The 22,739-nt window shown below is 44.2% G+C and overlaps 1 protein-coding gene across 4 annotated transcripts in view; it reads right to left on the reverse strand.

The window, feature by feature from the left end:
- LOC131472439 (protocadherin-1-like) overlaps positions 1–22,545 on the reverse strand; it is a 160,123-nt gene extending 137,578 nt beyond the window's left edge. For 2 of the 4 annotated variants that reach the window (XM_058649620.1, XM_058649619.1), the window contains exons 1-3: positions 21,731–22,543; positions 9,023–9,851; positions 2,448–4,631 (exon numbers count right to left, since the gene is read on the reverse strand). In XM_058649620.1, the coding sequence (XP_058505603.1) occupies positions 2,448–4,631; positions 9,023–9,832 (2,994 nt within the window). In that variant the 5' untranslated portion in view covers positions 9,833–9,851; positions 21,731–22,543. Of the gene's footprint in view, positions 1–2,447; positions 4,632–9,022; positions 9,852–14,235; positions 14,325–21,730 lie in introns of those variants that run through there. The other 2 variants (XM_058649616.1, XM_058649618.1) reach the window with 2 other exon arrangements.
- Between the last annotated feature and the right edge of the window lie 194 nt (positions 22,546–22,739).

Consider the following 22,739-nt stretch of genomic DNA (forward strand, 5'->3'; position numbering starts at 1 on the left):
TATGTATATATATATATATATATATATATATATATAAATACATAGTTTGAGAATTGTTTTTTAATCTTTAGTTTTTGGCGTAGCAGCGTCACAGCGCCACACACAGGCCTGGCATATGTACTCCGGCGTTGTTTCCAAGGCGACAAAGACAAAAAGGCCGGCGTTAACGGTAAATAACGCCGTCTAATTAAAGAAACATTTGAATAAAGAAACAAATGAAGCGGTAAAGTGTGAAGGATGAAAGCACAGAGAGCGTCAACGTCAACATTTAAGCAACAGTTTATTGAAACAAAATCTGCTTTTATAACGGTAAAAAAAAAACAAGAGATGATGAAAAAAATCATAATAATAATAAAGAGGAAGAAACACTGTACAAAGTATTATTGTGTGTGTGTGTGATGGATTTTTTTAAAACCCGACTCGAGTGAAGCGTGACTGACGCCTGCGGCCTCGAGCGTTAACACGAACAACATTAACCCAGCGGGAGCGTTAACATGTTAGCACGCTGCTAACAACAACAGCAGCAAGCGCTAACCACACCCACTTCAGCTCCGAGTGTGGTACACGGTGAAACGATGAATGTGCAGCTAACGCTGTTTTTACTTTAAACAGTTGTCGCTCGACTCGACTTCCAACACGTCATGTGACACAAACACACAAACATGTGACTCATAAAGCAGCTGTCGCTAAATACAACAGACTGTTAAATATGGACATTTTAGACGTTACTTTGCTAAATGTCTAAAGATTAACGTGTGTTTTCACAAGTTCAAGTCTGTTTAACTTTAACTTTGTTGGCTTAGGAATTAAAAGTAGAAACTGAAAGTAGATTTTGGAATTTTAAGTAGAATTTGACAATAGAAGTCGAGCCAAGCGGAACTGTATAATGTAAAAGTGTTGTGTGTGTGTGTGTGTGTGTCACGTCTTTGGTACAGGTGGTTGAACATGAGCAGGAAAACAATGAAATGCCCTTGTTAATAATAATAAACACACACACACACACACAGAAATAGCAGATGAAAAAACAAACATGTTTACATATGTACAGTCGCTACGACAACAGCAATGATTGTCTCTGTGGATTTCACAGTGCACGTGACGCATTTTCACTTTTCACTGACGTCACGACAAGCCCAACGTCCCTCCCCCTTAATTTTTCTTCTTTTTTTTACATTAAATAGAATAGAGCAAGGCACTCTGGGTAAAACTAGAAAGCAGGCGCCTGGAAAATGACCTGCCATTAATCTGTGCAAACAATTGACTTTTCAGCCCCGGTGATTGGGAACACGGAAAAATGAAGTGGTATTTCAGCCGCACTGACAGCAGGTGCAGAGGTTAAGAAATGGTTGTGTTTAGTCTTAGTGTACCTTTTCTCCCTTCATCGCCTCCTCATTCCCTCCCCCCTCCTCTCTTTTGTTTGTGACTGAGCTCAAACGACCTCGAATTGGTCAGAACTGGATGGAGGCGCTCGGAAAAGTGCAGCTCGCAAAAAAATGAAAAGCCAGGGAATGGTGGAAAACCGAAATGGACAAAACTCTTTTGTCACACTTCAACAAAACCGGTCGGGTCATAAAGAGCCGCTGGGGATTTACAAGAGAAGAAAAGAACACACATTCAGAACTCACACTCGCCTCAGTGACGAGTTACAACTTCATTTAAACCCACCGTGAACAAATGAACACAATTAAATCATGTGGTTAACACAAAAAAAGACAAAAATGAACCAAGGATGCTAACATGTAGATGCTAAGGATAGACCTATACGGGATTTCCCATATCAGTAGTTCAACATTTATTCAGGATTAGCATCTTAGCTTAGCACAGCGCTTTGTTTTCTTCCTTGTGATAGGACAGCGCGTTCCAGTTGTGTCGGAAGTCGGAATCTACGACCAGTCAATAAATAAATTACGCGCGGGATAACAACGGAAAAAAAAAAGACAGAAGTGCTAAAAACAAAAAACTACAACTTTCACTTCTGTTCAAACGCTGGAAAAGTGGAACGCGCTGTCATACACCAGGAAGTCTTTCACGTATACACGGGGACAAATCCTTAAAGAACCACGCTCAGGAAAGTTCTGGGTCAGCAGAGTTCTGTGGTTCCAGTCAAATGTACGCTGATAATTATCGGTAAAGCCCATATTCGGTCTACCCTTTGTGTAATCCTTCATTTTGTGAATACTGTGGTGTCCAAAAAAAACAAAACCAGAACAGAACAGAACAGAGATGGTGAACAGAAAACAAACAAACAAAATGAACCCAAACTGAACAAACGTGGAGGATGGCAGTTTGGAGGTGGGTGCTGTGCAGGGTGGGGGTGGAGATCAGTGCAACTTTGGTGGAAGAACATTGGCCATCAGTGCCAAATAAGTCCCAGCAAACAACTACCACACCCGGTTGGTCCAGTGGATGTCCCCGTAGTACATTGCAGTGTTGGCGTAGTCTCCTACCTGTTTGTTGCTGTATTTGGGCGGGTTGGCCTTGTAGCTGTAATCCGAATATTGGTCGGAGCCCGTGGAGTTGTTGTCGCCCGTTCCGACGAAGGTGTTGGTGGCGGGGAGGTCCTGAACTGCCTGGTGTTTCTTGGAGGCGGAGGGCGACTGTGGCTGCAGCTGGATGGACGGTAGGGGGGAATTGGAGCGGTAGTGGCGGCCCAGGTCGGGGCTTCCCGGGGGGTAGTTAAGGGGCAGGTGGATTCTGGGACTGTCGTTGACCGTCTCGTTGATGAGGTTGAACTTGTGGCCTTTCTGCAGACTGGCCTCCTCGTCCTCCTCCAGTGGCTTGGCAGGTTTTGGCGCTTTCCCCTTTTTACTCTTTTTCCCTTTGCCATTTTTAGGGCCCTGCTTCGGCGCGTACAGGTCCTTACTTTCCTTCTTGCCGGCCTGGTAGCCGCTCTTGGTGTCCTTCTGCAGGCGGTGTCTAAATACCACTACGGCCACAATCACCAGAATAACGCCGGCCACGCCCGCCAGGCTGCCGTACAGGATGTTGCTGCGCTGAACGAGGCTGTAGTTGGGATCCCCGGCAATGTCCCTGTCCAAAGGGGTGTAGAGGCTGTGTCCGACCAGCGCCTCGATGACGGAGACGTTGGACTTGGTGTCATTGACGAATATGTGGACCAGGGCGGTGGTGTGGCGCGGGTGCTTGCCTTTGTCGCTCACCCTCACCACCAGGCGGTGCAGTCCATTGTGCTTGCCTGTGAACTCCTGTGCCAGTGTGATTTCCCCACTGTCGGGCGAGATGTCGAACAAACCGTAGGGGTTACCGCCGGTGATGCTATAGACCAGCTCAGCGTTAGGTCCAGAGTCAATGTCCTCGGCCTCTACGACCTCCACCCGCGTCTCCGGTGGCGTCACAGGCTCCAGGTACGTGTAAGAGGAGTTGGCCGGTTTGGTGACATAGGGAGCGTTATCGTTCTCATCCAGGACGTTGATGGTCACGCCTACGTAGGAGGAGCGCGGGGGGTCGCCGGCATCCACGGCCTTCAGACGGAAGGTGTAGGTGCTCTCCTTCTCGCGGTCGAAGGAGATGCTGGACAGGATGTTCCCTGTGCCGTTCTGGATGATAAACTTGCCATTGTCCGGTTCCACGTACAGCCTGACGTGGGCATTTTCACCTTTGTCCGCGTCGGTGACCGTAACCACACCGACAGGATTGAGCGGAGGCATGTTCTCGCTGACGGAGAAGCTGTAGTCGCCCAGCATAAACTTTGGGTCGTTGTCATTGCGGTCCAGAACATTGATGGTCACGGTGGCCGTGCCTGTTTTGTTGGGAACGCCCTTGTCAGCCGCCGCCACGCGGAACTCGTAACGTTCCATCTCTTCACGATCCAAGAGGTTCTTCACACGTACCTCGCCGGTGTTGGTGTCGATCTCAAACAGCTTGGCCGCTGAGCGCTCGATTATGCTATAGGCTAGCTCTGCATTGGTGCCACTGTCTGCGTCTGTTGCCACGACATCCAGCACTTTGTCGCCGGGCTGGTTCCCCTCTGCAAAATCCACCTCCAGCATGGATGGGGAAAAGGTCGGCGTGTTGTCGTTCATGTCCGTGACCTGCACTCTGAGGGAGTTGCTGCTGGACAGGGCCGGGTTCCCGGAATCCACAGCGACAATTTCAATTCTGTAATCCTTAACACGCTCGTAATCCAGCAGGGTCGTTGTCTGCAGGAAGTACTTCCTCTTGCGGTCGTTGGCCGACTCGCTCGCAGGTCGGAGCTGAAACGGGACGTCGCCGGCGACGACGCACGTGACCACCGCGTTTTCCCCCTCGTCGCGGTCCGACACCTGCACCAGCGCCACTGGAGTCCCCACGGGCATGTCCTCTGAAATGTTGGCCACGCCGTTCTGGTGTGTCACCAGACCGATGCCACGGATCTCGATGGCCGGCAGGTTGTCGTTCTGGTCCTTGATGTTGATGTTCACGAGGACCTTGGAGCTCTTGGAGTTTGGCCCGCGGTCTCTGGCGAACACAAAGAACTTGAGGAAGCTCTCGTCCTCGCGGTCCACTGTGCCTTTCACGTATATGACGCCAGACGTGCGGTCGATGCGCAGAAGCCTCTGGACCGTCTCCGACACCTGGTGGAGGCTGTAGTCGATCTCTCCGTTGATGCCGGTGTCTGCGTCGTTGGCTCTGACCTAGAAAAGGAGCAACAACAAGGATTTAATGATACAAACAAACATAATCCGACTGATTCCTCTCCGTTCACAGTTGGAGCTGGTGTTTAGATGTTATCTACTCTTTAGATTCTTTTGATTTAAAAACCGCCACTAATGCATCTCCACAGAGTCGTCTGAGCTTTATCTGCCGCGTCTGAGACACAACATGCGATCAAAGCCAGAGGGCGCGCGGCGGGGTCGCCGCTGTCTGACGACAGAATATTAATGTCATCACAAAGAAAAGCCGCGGCTCCTCGGGGCCCGTTAGGAGGCCGCAGAGGACGGAGCAGCCCGGACTACACAAGCCGGCGTCACGCACCTAAACCCAAAGTAAATGGAGGTAATTAGTCAATTAAGTGGTGCGAGCGCTCAGCAGAATGTCACTTAGGATGTACTCATTAGGACGGCCTTTCTATCTGCACATCTAATACTTTTTAATTGCGCTCATTCAGCGCCTCAGCTGCCGCCGTGGAAGATAAAGTAGGTCGATGTCGCGCGGCTTCAAAAAGGAGCCGGTTGTTGGAACAGCTGATTTAAACGTCCCAGGTGCTGCTCGTTCAGCGTTTCTGCATCCTTCACCTGGGACTTACTGTAATGCAATTACGGCGTTTCTACATTTTAAGGCCATTTACTCTTTCTGAAGCAGAACTGGAGCTGAGCCAGGCCTGCACTCAGCAAAATAGTCTCCTATAATATGAGTCCCACCCCCCCACACACCACCACCGCCACCCGCCGCCGGAAAAAAAAAATTGTGGTTTCTTGAAAAACAAGGAAAGCGTCTGTGCCAGAGCAGGGTGGGAATCTTTTTAGCTTATTTACACAAACAGTTAAACTTGTGTTGTTCGGACCAAGGACACGGAAATCTACGACTAAGTGAAGCGGCCGTGCCAAAAACTGTTCTGTTTTTTGTTTTTTTTTAAAGGTTCACTCTGGGAGATGTGTTTTTTTCCCCTGTGCCAAGAATTAGACGAGAAGATCAATATCACTCTTTTTATCTGTATGTAGATTTAATGTATGGCTCCTGTTTGGCTTTGCTGACCATAATAAACACAAGGAAGCGGTTTTGATTGTTTTTGGGACGAAATACGACGGTATCTCCCTCGTGTTCTCCAACATTTTATGCTCCTAATAATCTATAATCATTGAAACAATAGCGTAATCCTGTTTGGTAAGCTGAACTAGCTGGAGGATATCTCTGATTAAATGGCAGATTCTTTTTTTATCAGTTGACAGAAAATTGGATGATTTGAGTAATTTAGCAGCAATAAATAATTGAAAATTCTCAAAATTAAACCCTCTTTGTTCTGTCGTTGTCTCTGAATGTTAGATTCTGAATTCATTACCTGCATTATTTCATATTTTTGAATTGATTTCTTGGCAATAACTTACTGATAATCATAAAAATAAATGGAGAGAATTATAAGCTGTAGTCCCGTCGCTGACTGATTGTTAAGCTAAGCTAACTGGCTGTTAGCAGATATGTCTTAATTTCTTTTTAATCTAAAGTAGATAAAAAATAAATAAACTGTGATTATTTGATGATTTAAAAAAAAAAAAAACATCATTAGCTAGCTTAAAAGAATTCTGAAATTAAATTTTTTTTTGCTCAGGCCATAATTACTTTAACTAATGATTACTACTAAAATAAATCATTAGCCGTAGCCCCAAACAGGATGCTATGCTAAGCTAACTAGCCGCTAGCAGTAGCTTCAGCCACGACTGTTTTTTTTCGCCTTATTCGAGTCTTCAAACATAGTAAATGTTTCTGAAAAAGACGACAAATACTAAACGTAAGGCTAGAATTTGTTAGCATTGGAACGTAGCATCTAAACACCACACACACACACACAGAGGAGAAGAAGAAGAGTGGTTGTGGGAAATCAGCGTTTGTGCAGCTGAGTGAATCTTTGAAGGATGTTCTTTTTACAGACTCTTGCTCCTCATAATAAATATGTGGTTTCCTGTCTGCTCGCGATCACACGGCGTGACAGAGCATCAGCGGGGGGGAGTCGGGGGAGGGGGGAGACGAGGGGGAGACGACCGTGGAAGTCACTGATCCAGGTCGCAGAGGTTACGGTTAAAGAAAGCATTGAAGTGAAATGATGATTTCTGTGAGCGGTGAGCGTCACAAACACCAGAAAAACAAACGTGTTTGGTGATTTCATTTCGTAACGCGTAATTCCATGAAACGTAAAATTGACGTTGTGGGTCTCAGCATTGATTTTGTGTGAATGTATGAATTCTGTGAAACGACAAATCTTAGCACTGATTTTTGTGAATACATTAATTTTGTAACCCAAAATTTGCAACTTAACATCATCTTTGTCGGGACGTACGAATTCCATAACGCGGGAATTTAGGTCTAAGCATTGATTTTTTTACGTACGTGTAAAAGGTGCGAGGTCTTTTTGAGATTACGCCTGTAATCTGTATGTAATCTGACAGAACGTGGTGTGAGTGACTGTTTTCCACCTGTATGTTTGCTGTGATTCTAGAGATAATCCATCACAGCTAACGTCCCGTCTCCTTCACTGCAGTAATTGACAGAGTCATTGTGTCGGAGTTCAGCGTGGACTCTTTCAAACGCCACGTTTTCAGGAATTAACGACTATTGATCCGTCAGATTTGCCCGTTTGTTAAATCTTTAATGAGACGATGTGGATTTGAGGCGATGGAAGAATAGTGTGACCAAACATTTGTATAATAAACCAAGGGAAACTTTGAATTTTTATCCAATTAAAAGACATAAAAAGGCCTTTTTGTTCGCCTCAGTCTGTTTGTTGCCACAGTTACGTCCGCGTTCATCATCAGAGTCTTTGTTTTGATTGAATCGGATCAATCGAGTGCAGCAGATTAACTGCATTTTAGAGCGTCACTCTCTTAATGAATAAAACAACTGCATTTTTTTGCGTTAACTTTTGTTGCAACTTGAATAAAATAAATATTTCATTGGAATAAAAGCTCTACTTACTGACTCTTAATGGGAGCTTTCAACTTGGGCAGATAATTGGGTCATGAATATTTAAATCTTTTTTAACGCCACATCCACTCGCAAACTTTTCTTCCCAGACATTTGTGACCTCAGCTCAAGGTAAAGGTGTTCGTTCCTCAGCCGAGAGGAGAATATAATAAAGGTCATGTGACGCATTAGAAAGTTCTGCTGAAGCCAAAAAGCAAGAAAAGTAGCAGAAAAGAAAGTAACTCATGTTAAATATTAGTCTTTTCACTTTTACCATGAGGTTTTTTCTCCCACACCAAACCCCATAGAGAAAATCATCAATTTTACATCACGTCTCACAGAAGGTGTCGATCCACTGCTGCCTCCATCACTAACTTCAAATGTCTTACTTTAAGAATTCTGTGTGAAAACATTTATGTTCGGATTCACCGCAGTGACACAAAGTGACCACACGAGGCAGCAGCGGACCAGCAGCTCCTGTGTCCCTGTAAACTAAAATCACTGAGTTTCTCTATGGGGTTTGGTGAGTGGTTTACAAACTTTGTAAATTGTAGACTTAATCTGAAGGTGAGACTTTTTAATCTAATCTAGTCCAATCTCACATAATAACCGAGATTAAGATTGACAGCAGTGAAACGTGGAAGATAGAAAACTGATCTACAATCACGTGTCGGTTTGAAAACAAGCGCAGACTCCCTCTCACTGTGAGAAGACCTGTGCGTGTATATGTGACACGTTTACACGCATGTGTCACGTATGACGTGACGTAGTGGTTCAGGAGGTCAGCGGCGTACGCCAATAAAACTCCGTGGAATAATCTCACCACTGACTCAGATTAAGTCATGCATTAACAAGGATGTCGTTGAATCTTCCCGCTCTGGCTGTGACACCTCCCCCTCCTCCTCCCCCTCCTCCTCCCCCTCCTCCTCCTCCTCCACCTCCTCCGGCTCAAAGGTGAAGTTGAATCCGTGGTTAATATGTGACTACGCGCCGCGGTCTCACGCCCTGCTTCACCTCCGCCGCAGCATCTGTGTGTGTGTGTGTGTGTGTGTGTGTGTGTGAGTCACCGCTCGAGAGACTTGAAACTCCTGCTCTGCCGAATCCAGATTAAAACTTTACTCTACAAATTCTCCTTTAAGTGGTCAAACCAGCAAATTAGTTTATATTAAATAACTATAATTATAATTTTATTTAATATGATGATGTGATTTCAGTTCTACGACGTCTTATCTCACTGTTAAACAGACCTTTGCAACAGGAAACTGAAGTATCGTAGACCGTAAACTCTCCCACTTTTTGGTATGGGAGAGTGAGTGGTTTACAAACTTCAGTTTCCTGTTGTAAAAGTGTGTCTCACAGTGAGATGAAGACGTGATCATGTGACGCAGTCGATCAGTGGATCAGAACTGACCTGCAGGACAGAGTGACCCAGCGGACTGTTCTCCAGAAGCTCCGCCTCGTAGTGACTCCTCTCGAACTTGGGGGCGTTGTCGTTCTGGTCGGTGATGGTGACGCGCAGCAGGGCGCTGCTCGCCCTCGCCGGCTTCCCGCCGTCCACCACGCGGATGTTCAGGTCGTACGAGTCCTTCTTCTCGCGGTCCAGGTTGCCCATGACGACCAGCTGCGGCAGCTTCTCGTCCGAGTCCACGGCGACCTGGAGGCTGAAGAGCTGGTCGGCATCGGGCCCGGTGCTCAGCGAGTACTCGGCCACGCCGTTGGTGCCGGAGTCCCTGTCCATCGCCATGGGGATGGAGAAGAGGGCGCCGATGGGCGTGTTCTCTGGGATGGAGAGGGTGAGGATGGGCGAGGCGAACTGCGGCGTGTTGTCGTTGATGTCCAGCACCTCGATGCGGCCTTCGATGAGCCGCGGCCCCGACCCGATGCCCTTCACCATGTCGGTGATGGACACCTCGAACTCCAGGAAACACTTGTCCCCTTCAAACAGGTTGCGGCAGTCCTTCATGGTCTCGCGGTCGATGGGCGTCTCCGTGGTGTAGATGTCGCCCGTCTTGCCGTCCACGCGCAGGTACGGCGAGCCCACCTCCAGCTTGTACAGGTGCCCGGTGTCGGGCAGGCCGCGGTCCGACGCCAGGCTGCCGATCAGCGTGTTCGGCGGCTGCTCCTCAGGGACGCGGTACAGGATGTCGGAGGGGGCGGCGCCACAGGAGACCAGCAGGAAAACCGCCGCGACGGACAGGACCTCCCACCTGAGCGACGCCATTTCTCTGAGCGACAGCAGCCTGAAAGAGACAAGGGACGTTTGTTAAAGTACAGCTAAGAATCCACGGTACAGTACTGCGTACGTATGTAGCGCAAGGTAATCGGTATATTCCATGGGAAACACGTTACCAAACATTATTTTGTCAGAAACGAAGGAGACAAAATGGCTGCCAGCTTAGCTAACGAAATGCTAACGGCAGTAAATTAGAAGAAAAAACGACATGGCTAACAGCCACTTTAAGTCACTTTACCGTAATACATGTAATAAGTGCAGTATCAAATTCTGACGTCGTATTTTGCATCTCGTTAAAATCATTTTTTTTTTTAAAATTAGCGCTAAGAATCACGCGATAAAGTAAATTATGAATATATTCCAAGGGGAAACGCGCTACGAAACATTGCGATATTTGTCCAAAACGAAGAGGACAAAATGTCCGTCCATCAACAAATGACATCGCTAACTAAGAGCCACCTAGAGGACACATGTGGTGGTGATGCTGGTGAAGTGGATAACACATAAAATAAAAACATCAACATTTGAAACCCGCGTTACGATAAACGTCCTGCGATGAAGAAAACTGCTTTTATTTACGTACTTTAGAGTCATTTAAGACACGTAAAAGAATGTTTACGCCGTGTTTCAGAGCAAAAATCGACCTCTCTTTAAATGTATGAAGTTTCCAGACTTTATTTTAATGTTGGAACGTTGTTGTTTGACTTCACACAAGGCCACTGAACACCTCCAGGTATGAATGTGTTTCCTTTTTTTATATTTGTGATGTTTTTTTTTCGTTTTTCCAGACCTCGCAGATCCCTGAAGACGTCTCACTGAGCCGCGATCGATGCGTGCGTCATGTTTTCACGGACAAAACTCGCGACTCCCGCGACACACACACACACACGGCCACAGGTCGCCAAGGTTAATCTGAAGAGCTTGTTTTTTTCTGACTCTCCTCACGACCTTGATTTAAGGACACACACACACACACACACACGGATCAGCATGCTGAACAGGAAGCTAAGTCTTCCTCCTGATTCTGTGTGTGTGTGTGTGTGTGTGTGTGTGTGTGTTCAAAATCAAGCTGTGCTCATTAATCCGCCGATTAATCAACCAACGATCTCAGCCCGTCGCGTTGTCACAACAAACAGCCAATAAAGTTCTTCAAATGTCACAGTATCGACCCCCTGCACCTGCTTTAAGACCTGCGAGTGTGGCTCCGCCCCTCGCCCCGCCCCCTCACCTGTAAGTTCCACACATTCTTTCTCAGTCGTTGAGAAAGAAAATTATTATAAGTTATGTTTTTATGGTAAAACCTTTAGACAAAATATTTTAAACACAAAGTTTGAGAAAAACTTCAAAACATTTTGGAGACAACCAAAAAACAATAATACAAACATTTTGAAATAAAGAAAAGGCAAATATTGCAGCTGTTTTTTCCTCCAAAATAATTATAAAAAATAAGACAAATATTTAGAAAGTTAAGAACATTTGTTATTGCTTTTACGTAGGTAAAAAAATTTGAGAACATCCTTGTGCCTTTTTGTAAAATAAAAGTATTTAACTAAATTAAATATATATATATATATATATATATATATATATATACATATATGTATATATATATAATAATCTTTAAAAAGTGTTTAAATTTAGCCAAATATTTTTTTAATTGTTCAACTTTAGGAAAAAAAACAATCAAATTTTAAAAGTTAAAGTGTAAAAGTAACAAATGTTGCTGTTTGTGTGCATTTGTTCATTTTAGTGTCAGCTGTTGTCTCCTGCTGTGACTGTGACACACACACACACACAGTGACCACAGTTTAAGTGTGTGTGTGTGTTTCTTTTCTCACATTTTTTCCCCCGGAGCTGCCAAATACCCCTAAACCACGACCTCTGACCTCTGAGCCCCTTTCACACGTCTCCGTGGTAACAGAGCTGGAACACGCTGGCCGACGTCCAGTCTGACCAAAAAAACTACAAAACCTCGACATAAAAGGCCACGAAAAACACGTTTTTTATGTTTTTTAAACTAGTTTTTACTAACAAATGTGTGTTTTTTGTGGAAAATACACAATATTTTACACATAAACTGTGTTTTATAAGAGATTATACTAATAAACACGGAGACAGACGTGATCAGACTGTAAACTCGTATATTGACGGTTTCATGTCGTGATTATTGTCGGGTTAAAATCCGGACCCTCGTTCTCGGTCGATGGCTCGACTCGGCGGCCGCGCCGCGGCTTGTTTCACCGTGACCTCCTGTTTTTGCCGACAGGTGAATATAAATGAGAGGGAGAGAAATGAGGCGTTCAGGGGCAGCGAGGAAATCAAACTTTCTGCACCTGCTGAGATCAATGAGCTGCTGTGACCTCCGGACATGTTTAAATCCTGGATTTTAATTAAGATGTGAAAGTTTTATCTTTGACTGAAGGAGTTTTTCGAGTCGTTTCTTTCACATACGGAGAATATACACAAATAAATACACTGTTAATGGAACGATTTCAGACATTTCTGCCATTTAAAGTGACCACACGAGCTAAAATCCCTGGTTTTCTCTATGGGCTTTGGTGTGGGAGAGTGAGTGCTTTACAAACGTCCGTTTCCTGTGTCACAGTGAGATAAAACGTGTTGTTACGATATCTTAGACGTAGATTTTCGGCTTTATTTCCAGACTCTTTGGTCAGAAGAGACGTGTGAATCTTAGAGTTCATGTTATATAAACTGTGACATGTTTAAAAAAAAAAAGAGCAAAGCATCGTGGGTCGTGAGAGTCTCGGAGTCTAAAATAAGAGTCGCGGTCAAAAGTCTTAAAAACAGAAAAATCAAAGAGCAGCAACTTCCTGTTTGTTCATGAGCATGAACACATGTTCATACGTTCACGTGTCTCTGTCTCTGTGTGTCCTCAGGGACAGTCCAGTGTGTCCTTTTTCCCACAGCCTGAAACTTTCTCATCAACCAACAAACCAACCACCAGCCTGTTTATGTGTGTGTGTGTGTTACATGACAAAGACACTGCGGTGGGTGGGTGGGGGGTGGAGGGGGGGGCGGGGTCTGTGAGGCCTTTAAGGACAGTAGAATTTCTCTCTTTGTGACGTTTGAGTCGTTGTGTCTCTGCGGCCGGGCGAGAGACATCGACTCACAATGAAGAGAGAGAGGGGGGCGTGTCCTCACGACTGTACATGACAAAGCATCCGAACGGTGTCGTTACCACCTGCAGTGTGTGTTCACCATTCACATTCAGTGTGTGTGTGCTAATGTGTGCGTTACATCACATTACTTTACATTAGCTGCAGCTGCTAGTAGTAGCACCCCCCCCCCACACACACACACACAGTAAACTACAGCTGTTAACACAAATGTGTCATAAATATCAGTTTTATAGATTAAAAATGTTCTTTAAACTGATAAAATCCACATTTTGAGCTGTTTTTCTACGAAATGCCTTCATCGGCACTCGTAACAATGCGTTTAAAATGTCTTTTTTTTTGACACAACACAAATATTTAGTTTAAAGCGGCTTTAATTCCCGTTTTAGTCTCTTTATTGATCATTTCAAATGGTTAAGTCAAATAATTAACGTAATTTGATGTAAAACCATTGACATTGTCTTGTAGCTCACTGTGATGCATTCAAGTGTCTTTCTTTTGGCTTCACAAACTAAAAAATATCAGTTCACTCTCACACAGGAGCAAAGAATTAAGGAAATATTCACATTTAAGAAGCTTAAATCGCAGAAAAATGCCTTTAATTATACTTAAAATAGTCAGAACTCAATTTCTTTGGTCAACTAATTGATTTATTAGCACTGTGACGCTTTTTTATTGTGTTGATAAACCAAAATATCAGTTTTGTCTCCTACAGGAGCAAAGAAAGCGGGAAAATATTCCCATTTAAGAAGCTTAAACCACAGGACAAGCTGCTTTATTGATTATTAAAATGGTCAGTGATTAACTTTGTGGTTAATTATTAGTCTACAGATCGATGGTCGGCTGCTGGTCAGCAGAACTCGCTGCGACGCGTTCAAATATCAACAAAGTCAAGGTTCACGTTTATCTGGTTAAATATTTAAGAAGCCGAAAAATCACAGAAACTCAATTTAATTCTTTAAAAACCACCGTGATATTTTAGAAGTTTTTGTTCTATATTGAAATTGTGTTTTAGTGCTTTATTTTGAAAAACATGCTTATTTTTTTTACTTTACAACAGCATAAAATTATTTATATTTATTTACGACATAAATAAAACGTCCTGACGTGTGTAATTTAAGACCGTATGAAAGACAAAATATATTAAAAATGTTCTGTTAATCCAGTTTAAATGAATAATTTCTTGATTTATCTCAGCCAAAATAACCCTGAAATCCACAAATGTGACCACTGGTCCACCATGTGTCCACTGACCTTCAGACGTGTCCACACTGAGCCGATCAAAGTGTCCACTGTGTCCACAACGTTCCCTTCCTCTGAGTCAAAAACACCAACTACCAAACAGCCTGGAAAGTCAAGTTTCCCAACGGCCCCATCCCCTAAAAAACACACAGCCCCGCCCCCTACAGCCAGTGTGAGAAACAGCCTGATTGGCTGCTGTACCAAAGCCCCGCCCACCAGAGCAAACATCTCTGAATCAAACCTGCATTCATGTCAACATGGTTTAAAAAAAAATGTCAACAACATCAGAGGTTTCAAAATAAATGTCTCTGGTTGTCCATTAAGAAACAAAAAATAAAGGTCTCACAGTTTCTGATCATCCACAGTACAATACAACCCTGCAGTTTTCAAAATAAAAGTCCTCATTTCTGCTTGTCCACATTAAAACACAACCTCTCAAAAACTCATTTCGAAATCATTAAGAAACACAACGCCAGTTTTCAAAATAAAACGTAAAAATTCCCAATAGTCCACGCTAAAGAGCAAACCCACAACTTTCAAAATAAAAGTCTACATTTTTGGTCATCCACATTGAAATACAACCGTTTTTGAAAATAAAACTAATTTCCAACCATCAATATTGAAACACAATGCCAGCAATCTCAAAATAAAAGTCCTATTGTCTAACAGTTCACACAAAGACACACAGATCGACTGTTTTCAAAATGCATCACAACCCTGCACCTTCCAAAATAAATGTCTCTGTTGCCCCTAATTCAGGCTAAAACATAACACCAGAGTTTTAAAAGACAAAAGTCTAGGTTTCTATAAATCCACACTAAAACACAACCTTGCAGCTTTCAAAATAAAACAAATTTCTGATCATCAACTCTAAGAATGCAACACCACAGCTTTCAAAATAAAAGTCTCACTTTTGCTTATCCAGGCTAAAACACAACACCGCCGCTTTCAAAATAAAAGTCTCACTTTTGCTTATCCAGGCTAAAACATAACACCAGAGTTTTCAAAATAAAAAAGTTTCTCTAAATCCACACTAACACCCCAACCTTACAGCTTTCAAAATAAAAGTCTCACTTTTGCCCAATCCAGGCTAAACGATTGAGTTTTCTAAATAAAAGTCCCCAAGTTCCTATAAATCCACACTAAAATCGAGCAGTGTTTATTTTAGGGTCTTGAAAACGCTATACAGTGTGGACTAAACCTGATGAGATGAATGTTTTAAACATTGAAAAGTATAAACTTACTATAAACTTGCTCTTTGTTACAAACTTTCAGAACAGAAAACTCAGTGTGGTCACATTTAAAAAAAAAACATCACAGCTGTGATCTGAAGACAAAGCTGTGTGTGTGTGTGTGTGTGTGTGTGTGTGTGTGAGACAGGTTACGCAACAGGTTAAATAATCTGTGGTGTCATTTTTTTAATCCCAGTCATTTCCTCTGTAATTACACAGGAAACATATTTACAACAATTACCAACGAGACGTGAAAACCTGACGTTTCTGGACGTTTTCCAGAACTGAAAACCAGTTCTGGAAGTTTCTGGGGACATTTTTTATACACACACACACACACACACACACACACACACACACACACACAGGAAAATCAAACGATGCTTTGATGTTTTTTTTTGGGATCTCAGAAGGTGAACTGGACCATCCTGTGTGTGTGTGTGTGTGTGTGTGTGTGTGTGTGTGTGTGTGTGTGTGTGTGTGTGGTCTCCTCACCAGGCAGCACAAAGGAGATTACTCCATTCATTCTATTGTTTCATCCAGATTACACACACACACACACACCCACACCAGTTGACTCCACCTGTGTGTGTGTGTGTGTGTGTGTTGTTTTCATAACATCCTTTGAAGTTGGGGGTAAAAAAGTCTGTTGCCATAGCAGCATGAGACGCCAAATCGTACTTCACTAGCCCCGCCCCCTTTTTTGTACGTCTCCATTCACCTGCCAATCACAGTGCAGTGAGTCGACACCGGGGTTGACATGGCTCCGTCCACACTAATGTGTGTTTTCTATTTGACATCAGTGACAGGTGTCGTCATGGTTACGACCAATAAAAGAAAAAAAGGTCATGTGACCAAATCACGTAACCCTTCACATTTCAAAATAAAGGTCCCAGTTTCTGTTCGTCCACACCAAAGCACAATCCCAAGCCTTAATTTCTGTCCATCCATGCTAAAACACAGTTTTCAAAATAAAATTTCAGTGTCTGTCCATCCACACTAAAACACAGTTTTCAAAATAAAATTTCAGTGTCTGTCCATCCATGCTAAAGCACAATCAGTTTTCAAAATAAAAGTTTCAGTGTCTGTCCATCCACGCTAAAGCGCAATCAGTTTTCAAAATAAAAGTTTCAGTGTCTGTCCATCCACGCTAAAACACAGTTTTTAAAATAAAAGATTCAGTTTCGGTCCATCCACACTAAAACACAGTTTTCAAAATAAAAGTTTCCGTTTCTGTCCATCCACGCTAAAGCGCAATCAGTTTTCAAAATAAAAGTTTCTGTGTCTGTCCATCCACGCTAAAACACAGTTTTCAAAATAAAAGTTTCAGTTTCTGTCCATCCACACTAAAACACAATCAGCTTTCAAAATAAATGTCTCTGTTTCTGTTTGTCCAAGGCTAAACACAACTTGACAGTTTCCAAAATAAAACGGCTAAGTTGCTCTTTGTCCACGTTCAAACACAACACGGCAATTTTCACAATAAAAGATCCAGTTTCTTTGCTCCAACACACTAGAACAAAACCTCACAGTTTCAAAGTAAAAGACCCAGTTTCAGTCCATCCACAATAGAACGCTTCCTCGCAGTTTTCAGAATCTGTTCATCCACGTTAAACCCAACCACGCAAGATTTGGGTTTATATTTTTATTTTTAGACAAACAAAGGTTAATAATGAGTTGTTATTAACGTGTGTTTTAGTGTGGATGGACAGATTTGTGTCAGTTACTCCTCTGAACGCTGGTTTGTGTTGAGGTTTGGCAGCGAGCGGTGACTCAGCCGAGGTTAAACACTCTCCAGTGATCACTAAATAAACATGAGTGACTTCACCGCGCTGACACAGAAACAACTGTGTCCTGCAGCGGAGACCAAACACACCTGAGTGTCTGTGTGTGTGTGTGTGTGTCTGTGTGTGTGTGCGTGTGTGTGTGTGTGTGTGTGTGTCCACGCCTTCTGTAAACGCGTGTGTGTGTGTGTGTGTCCGTGCGACTCCACTGTCACACAGGAAATGCTGGATTTAATCTCGCTGACTCACTGATTCTCATGGTTTCAGGACTGGTTTCACTGCGGCGGCTGCTCAGAGGCACTGAGGCAGGAAATCTGTCATGTGACACACACACACACACACACACACACACACACTGATGGTCTGGCAGCAGCAGCAGCAGCAGCAGCAGCAGAGGATTATGGGAGTGGATAACAGATGAACAGCAGGAATCATCACAATGTTGTTCTGCTTTAAATCCACTGCAACATATTTATTCTACGTGTGCGACTATGGCAGCCTGTGGATTATTACTACTATTATTACTATTGATAATAATAATAATAATAATTTATCTATTTAGACTAGACTTTACAACAGGAAACAGGAAGTTTGTAAACCACTCACTCTCCCACACCAAACCCCATAGAGAAAATCAGCGATTTTAGCTCGTGGGGACACAGGAGCTGCTGGTCCTCTGCTGCCTCGTGTGGTCACTCTGTGTCACTGATTTCAATCGTAACGAAGGATTTCAAAAGCCGAAGTGACAAAATGAGACATTTGAACTCAGTGATGGAGGCAGCAGTGGATCGACGACTCCCGTGTGCTGTGATGTTAAAATCGCTGATTTCTCTTTCAAATAATCTACGACGATCATCCTCTCATCCTCTCATCCTCTCATCGAGCTTCTTCTCCGGCGTCTCCGACACGAGCGACTTTCAAATCCGTCCCAGTGACTTTAACCCACGGACAGAACGGGAAGGAAATCAATAGAGTCGTAAAAACAGCGGCTCAAAAAAAAGAGCTTTTAGTCTCATTTACAGCAGGAAACCAGGAGACCAGGACACGCCCCCAAACATCTGCTGACAACGCCGCCCACAACCACGACAGACCTTTGTCTCCCACCATGAATTTTCTACCCTACTCATTTAACACAGGAGCGCCACCATCAAGTCAAAACCTGGGGTTCACGTCGTCTTAATCTGAAAAATGTTCAGATTAGACTTCAGAAAGTCTTCAAACACCATCCATTCATGAAGTCTGTGTTTCTGTTTGTCCACACTAAAACACATCCATGCAACTTTCAAAATAAAAGTCTCAATATCTGTTTGTTCACGCAAAACCGCAATCAGACAAGTTTCCAAAATAAAAGTCTCAACTTCTGTCCGTCCACAGTAAAACACAATCAAACAGTTTTCAAAATAGATTTCTCAGTTCCTGTTCATCCACACTGAAACACGATCAGGAAAATTTCAAAGTAAAAATCACAATTTCCGTTTGTCCACACTGTAACACATCCATGCAATTTTCAAAATAAGTCTCAGTTTCAGTTTGTCCACACAAAAACTCAATCTGATAGTTTTCAAAGTAAAATTTGCTATTTCTGTTCTTCCACACTAAAACACTATCAATCAGTTTTCAAAATAAAAGTCTCAAGTTTTGTCCGTCCACACTAAAACACAAAAAGAAAATTTTCAAAGTAAAAATCATGGTTTCTTTTCATCCACACCAAAATACGATCCCAAGGTTTCAAAATAAAAGTCTCAATTTCTGTTCATCCACACTAAAATACACTCAGTTGTTTATCGGAACAACTGAGTGTGTCGGCACTGTGTAACTGTGTGTGTGTGTTGACACGTCTCGGTTTATACGTGGAGTGGACGCCGCTCGTCCTCCGTCCTCACAGAGCTGGTGGACGTCGCACACAGCAGCGAACGAGAGGAGGCGGCGACGTGTAATCCCACGCCCCTTTAAGCCGCAAATCTCCTCCACGTCCGCGAGCGGCGCAGTTTGACCTGGAACCACAAAGTCGACCTCGGAGACTTTAATGAGACATTTTCTTGTTGTGTTTTTTTTTTAAATCCCGCGGGAAAACGTCAAGAAAAACAAGAAAAACGCTCACGGTTTTAACCGCAGACGACGGAGGAGGAGGAGGAGGACGCTCCAGCAGGAGGCGCCGAGTCCTCGAGTGTTTTTAATATGAAGGCGACAGGAGAGGGGTCAAAGGTCAAGTGTGGGAACAGAGACGTTCACACGGCTGCTGAGCTTCCTGTGAAGCCTCGGCCTCCTCTCTCTCTCTCTCTCTCTCTCTCTCTAACACGTAGAGCAGGTCGGACGCCCACCGTCCCTCTCTCTCTCCCTAGAGAATAACAGAGAAGAAAAGACGGAGAACCGGAGCGACCGGCCGGACTGGATTCCTGTCGGGTGAAACCGCAGCCGTCGCCACTGTCGCCTGCAGAGGTGACGAGGACGACGCCCACTCCCCTCGAAACTCTCGCCCACACCACGTCAGATTAAGATTAATGTCAACAACACATGCAGAATAATACTTGGATATATATATATATGTGTGTGTGTGTGTGTGTGTGAGGAAAAGGTTAGATCTGAATCTACAGGTGCTGCCTCTGTGTGTGTGTGTGTGTGTGAGATCTACATACACACATATTGATTTACTATATATAACATCAAGAGTGATGTAGATACTAACTATATGAATAAATACTATATATAATACAATATATATATATATATTATATTATATATTATTTTACACAGTATATGCTGTTATGTATGAGGTGAAAACGTCATGTCATGACTGTGACGCGTACGTTTAACACGTATATGAACAAATATTTACACATTTCACAACATGCATGTGTGTGTATATACATATACATATACATATATATATATATATACGTATGTTTTACAATCATCATATAGAGACACATAAGTCCTATATTTCCATATAGGTGACCTCGTATGTAGAGAGATGTCATGTATGTACGTGGGTTGTATTAGTGTGTGTGGGATTTAACGGAAACTCCGCCTCCTTTAATCTGTATCTACGCAACAAGAGTGAAAGAAAATAACACAGATTACGCAATACAATTAAAAACGAGGAAGAAGAGGAAGATTGGAATCTACAGGTGCCCGTGAGGCTCAGGTTCTGTGTGTGTGTGTGTGTGTGAGGGTTTTAATGAGGTTTTACGATTTTTATTCCGAACTTTTTTTTGTAAAAGCAGTGATTGTCACGAGAAGAACGCGGTGTGCAAATCTGCAACCTTTCTTCATCTTTTTCAGAAAAATTACTTCATGACATCATTTCACGACTTTAATGTGCGAAACAAATATTTTTTTAACAAATCACATGACTTACATGTAATAATATAAAAAGGGGGCGTGGCTAAAATGACTTCATACACGCTCAATTTAAACTACCAAGTTTTTTTCCTCCACGTACGAAAAGAAAAAAAAACTGACACACGAAAAATCCTTAGAGCAAAACCTGAAGTCGCAACATTTTGAATTTCGGAATTACCTAGCATTGTTTTGTAAATACGTGTCGTAATTTAACGAACTCCTTCTAGGAAAATCACATTTTGTCTTTGGTGTCATTTTTCAGATTTATATTTGAGAATCAGTGGATGTGGTAAAGAAAAAAAAAGAGTTTCCGACAAAGGGGCGTGGCCTTGACGACATTTTGACGCTTTGTCATTAAAGAGAGAAAACATGGCTGTATCTCACGCGTTCATTCATTCACGCTCCCATCATCCACAGACTTCACGAGTCTCACCCTGAAGATGTTCACGCACGGTCACTGCGCCACCTGGTGGTCACGACTGGTAACAAGTCAGGTTTTACTCAATCCAGGAGAAAAAAAATGATGATGATGAAGAGTGTGTGCACGCGCCACTCTATAGCAGTCTGTGCAGAACTCAGAATGATGATGATGATGATGATGCTGATGCACTCTTCTGTCTCCTCTGCGCACTAACGCAGCAGCAGCAGCGGGAGTCTGAGGTGAGGTGAAGCCGCCGGTGACCCACAGCACGCGCGCGGGGTTTTTTATTACCGCCAGACGCGGAGGTAATATCATGTCGAGGACGCGCGCGGATCGATGCGGATCAATGCGTGCTCTAAGTGTAATCTCGCTCTGAAAACAGCCGTCACACGAGATTAGAGGCTGGGAACGAGCATCAGTGAGAGCTCGCTCTCCGCTGCTTTAACACCGACAACAAGTGTTTACACACAGCAACAGGAATCACGCGTTCACTGCGAGTGACTGCGTGAGGGACTGAGTGCGTGTCAGTCACGCGCAAGTGGCGCAAATGGACGTAAAAGTGCTTTTTATCCTCGTGCGTAAAAGCGAGAATGAGCAGCGCGTAAATGTCACTGAGACTCACGTGGATTTAACACATTTATGAGTGTGTTCACACACACACACACACACACATATATGAGGAGTGATGATGATGATGATGATGATGATGGAGAGAGAGAAGTTCGTACCTGGAGCGGGTGAGAGCCGCGCGGTTCCCCAGTTTGGAGCGCTCCAGCCCGGTTACCGAGCTCCGCTCCTCCTCGGTGTTCGGACGCAGCAGATCCGGATCAGATCCCCCGAGGTTTGGGCGGAATTAACCAATCCACACAAAAAACAGAAGAAGAAATAAGGGAAATCCAGCCGGAGAAAGAAGTGGTGATAATCCACTTTTTCTTCTCTGTCGTGCCCAGAAAAAGAGCCGCTTCTGCTGCTGCTGCTGCGGCTCCGCGGATCCTCTCTGCGCTGCGCTGCGCTGCTGCCGCCGCGCCGGTGCCTCCTCTCCCTCTCTCCCTCTCTCCCTCTGTCTCTCTCTGCTGGAGCTGCAGCCGGGGGAAGACCCGAGCCGAGCCGAGCCGAGCCGTGCTGTGCAGCGCTGAGGAGGAGATGTCACCCACTCACTGCCTCACTCACTGCGGGCCAGTTTGCGGTGACAGCAGCGGGAGCAGAGGCAGCATCCTCCGGCTCTCTGCGGGAGGTGAAGGCGGTGGAAGAAGAAGAAGAAGAAGAAGTGTCAGCGGACGGAGGTGTGGGAGGAAAAAAGAGGAGAAAAATTGGCTTTTTAATTATAAAAAAAAGCGGAAAAAAGTCTCCCCAAGAAAAGAAAAGAGCAGCTCCGGTGGTTTATAGTTTCCAAGCCCGACGCGCGGTGTCCGCTCCGCCGCCACAAACTCTGCGTGTGTCCGCGCTGCTCTGCGCTGCTCTGCCGCCTCCCGGTCCAGCGCCGCTGCACCGTGTGTGTGACTGAGTGAGTGTACGTGAGTGTGTGTGAGTGAGTGAGTGAGTGTGTGTGTGAGTGAATCTCTCTCTCCCCCTCTCTCTCTCTGAGGCGGAGCAGCCTCCTCCTCCTCCTCCTCTTCTTCTTCCCTCTACAACTCCGGGTTTCCCAACATTCTCGTGTCATTTATTCAACACAAACACGGCTCTCACTTCCTCTCTGTGCGCTAATGTACACAATGTAAACGAGTGAGAGCAGAATAA

The sequence above is a fragment of the Solea solea genome, chromosome 14, assembly GCF_958295425.1.
Source record: "Solea solea chromosome 14, fSolSol10.1, whole genome shotgun sequence".
NCBI classification, from domain to species: Eukaryota; Metazoa; Chordata; class Actinopteri; order Pleuronectiformes; family Soleidae; genus Solea; species Solea solea.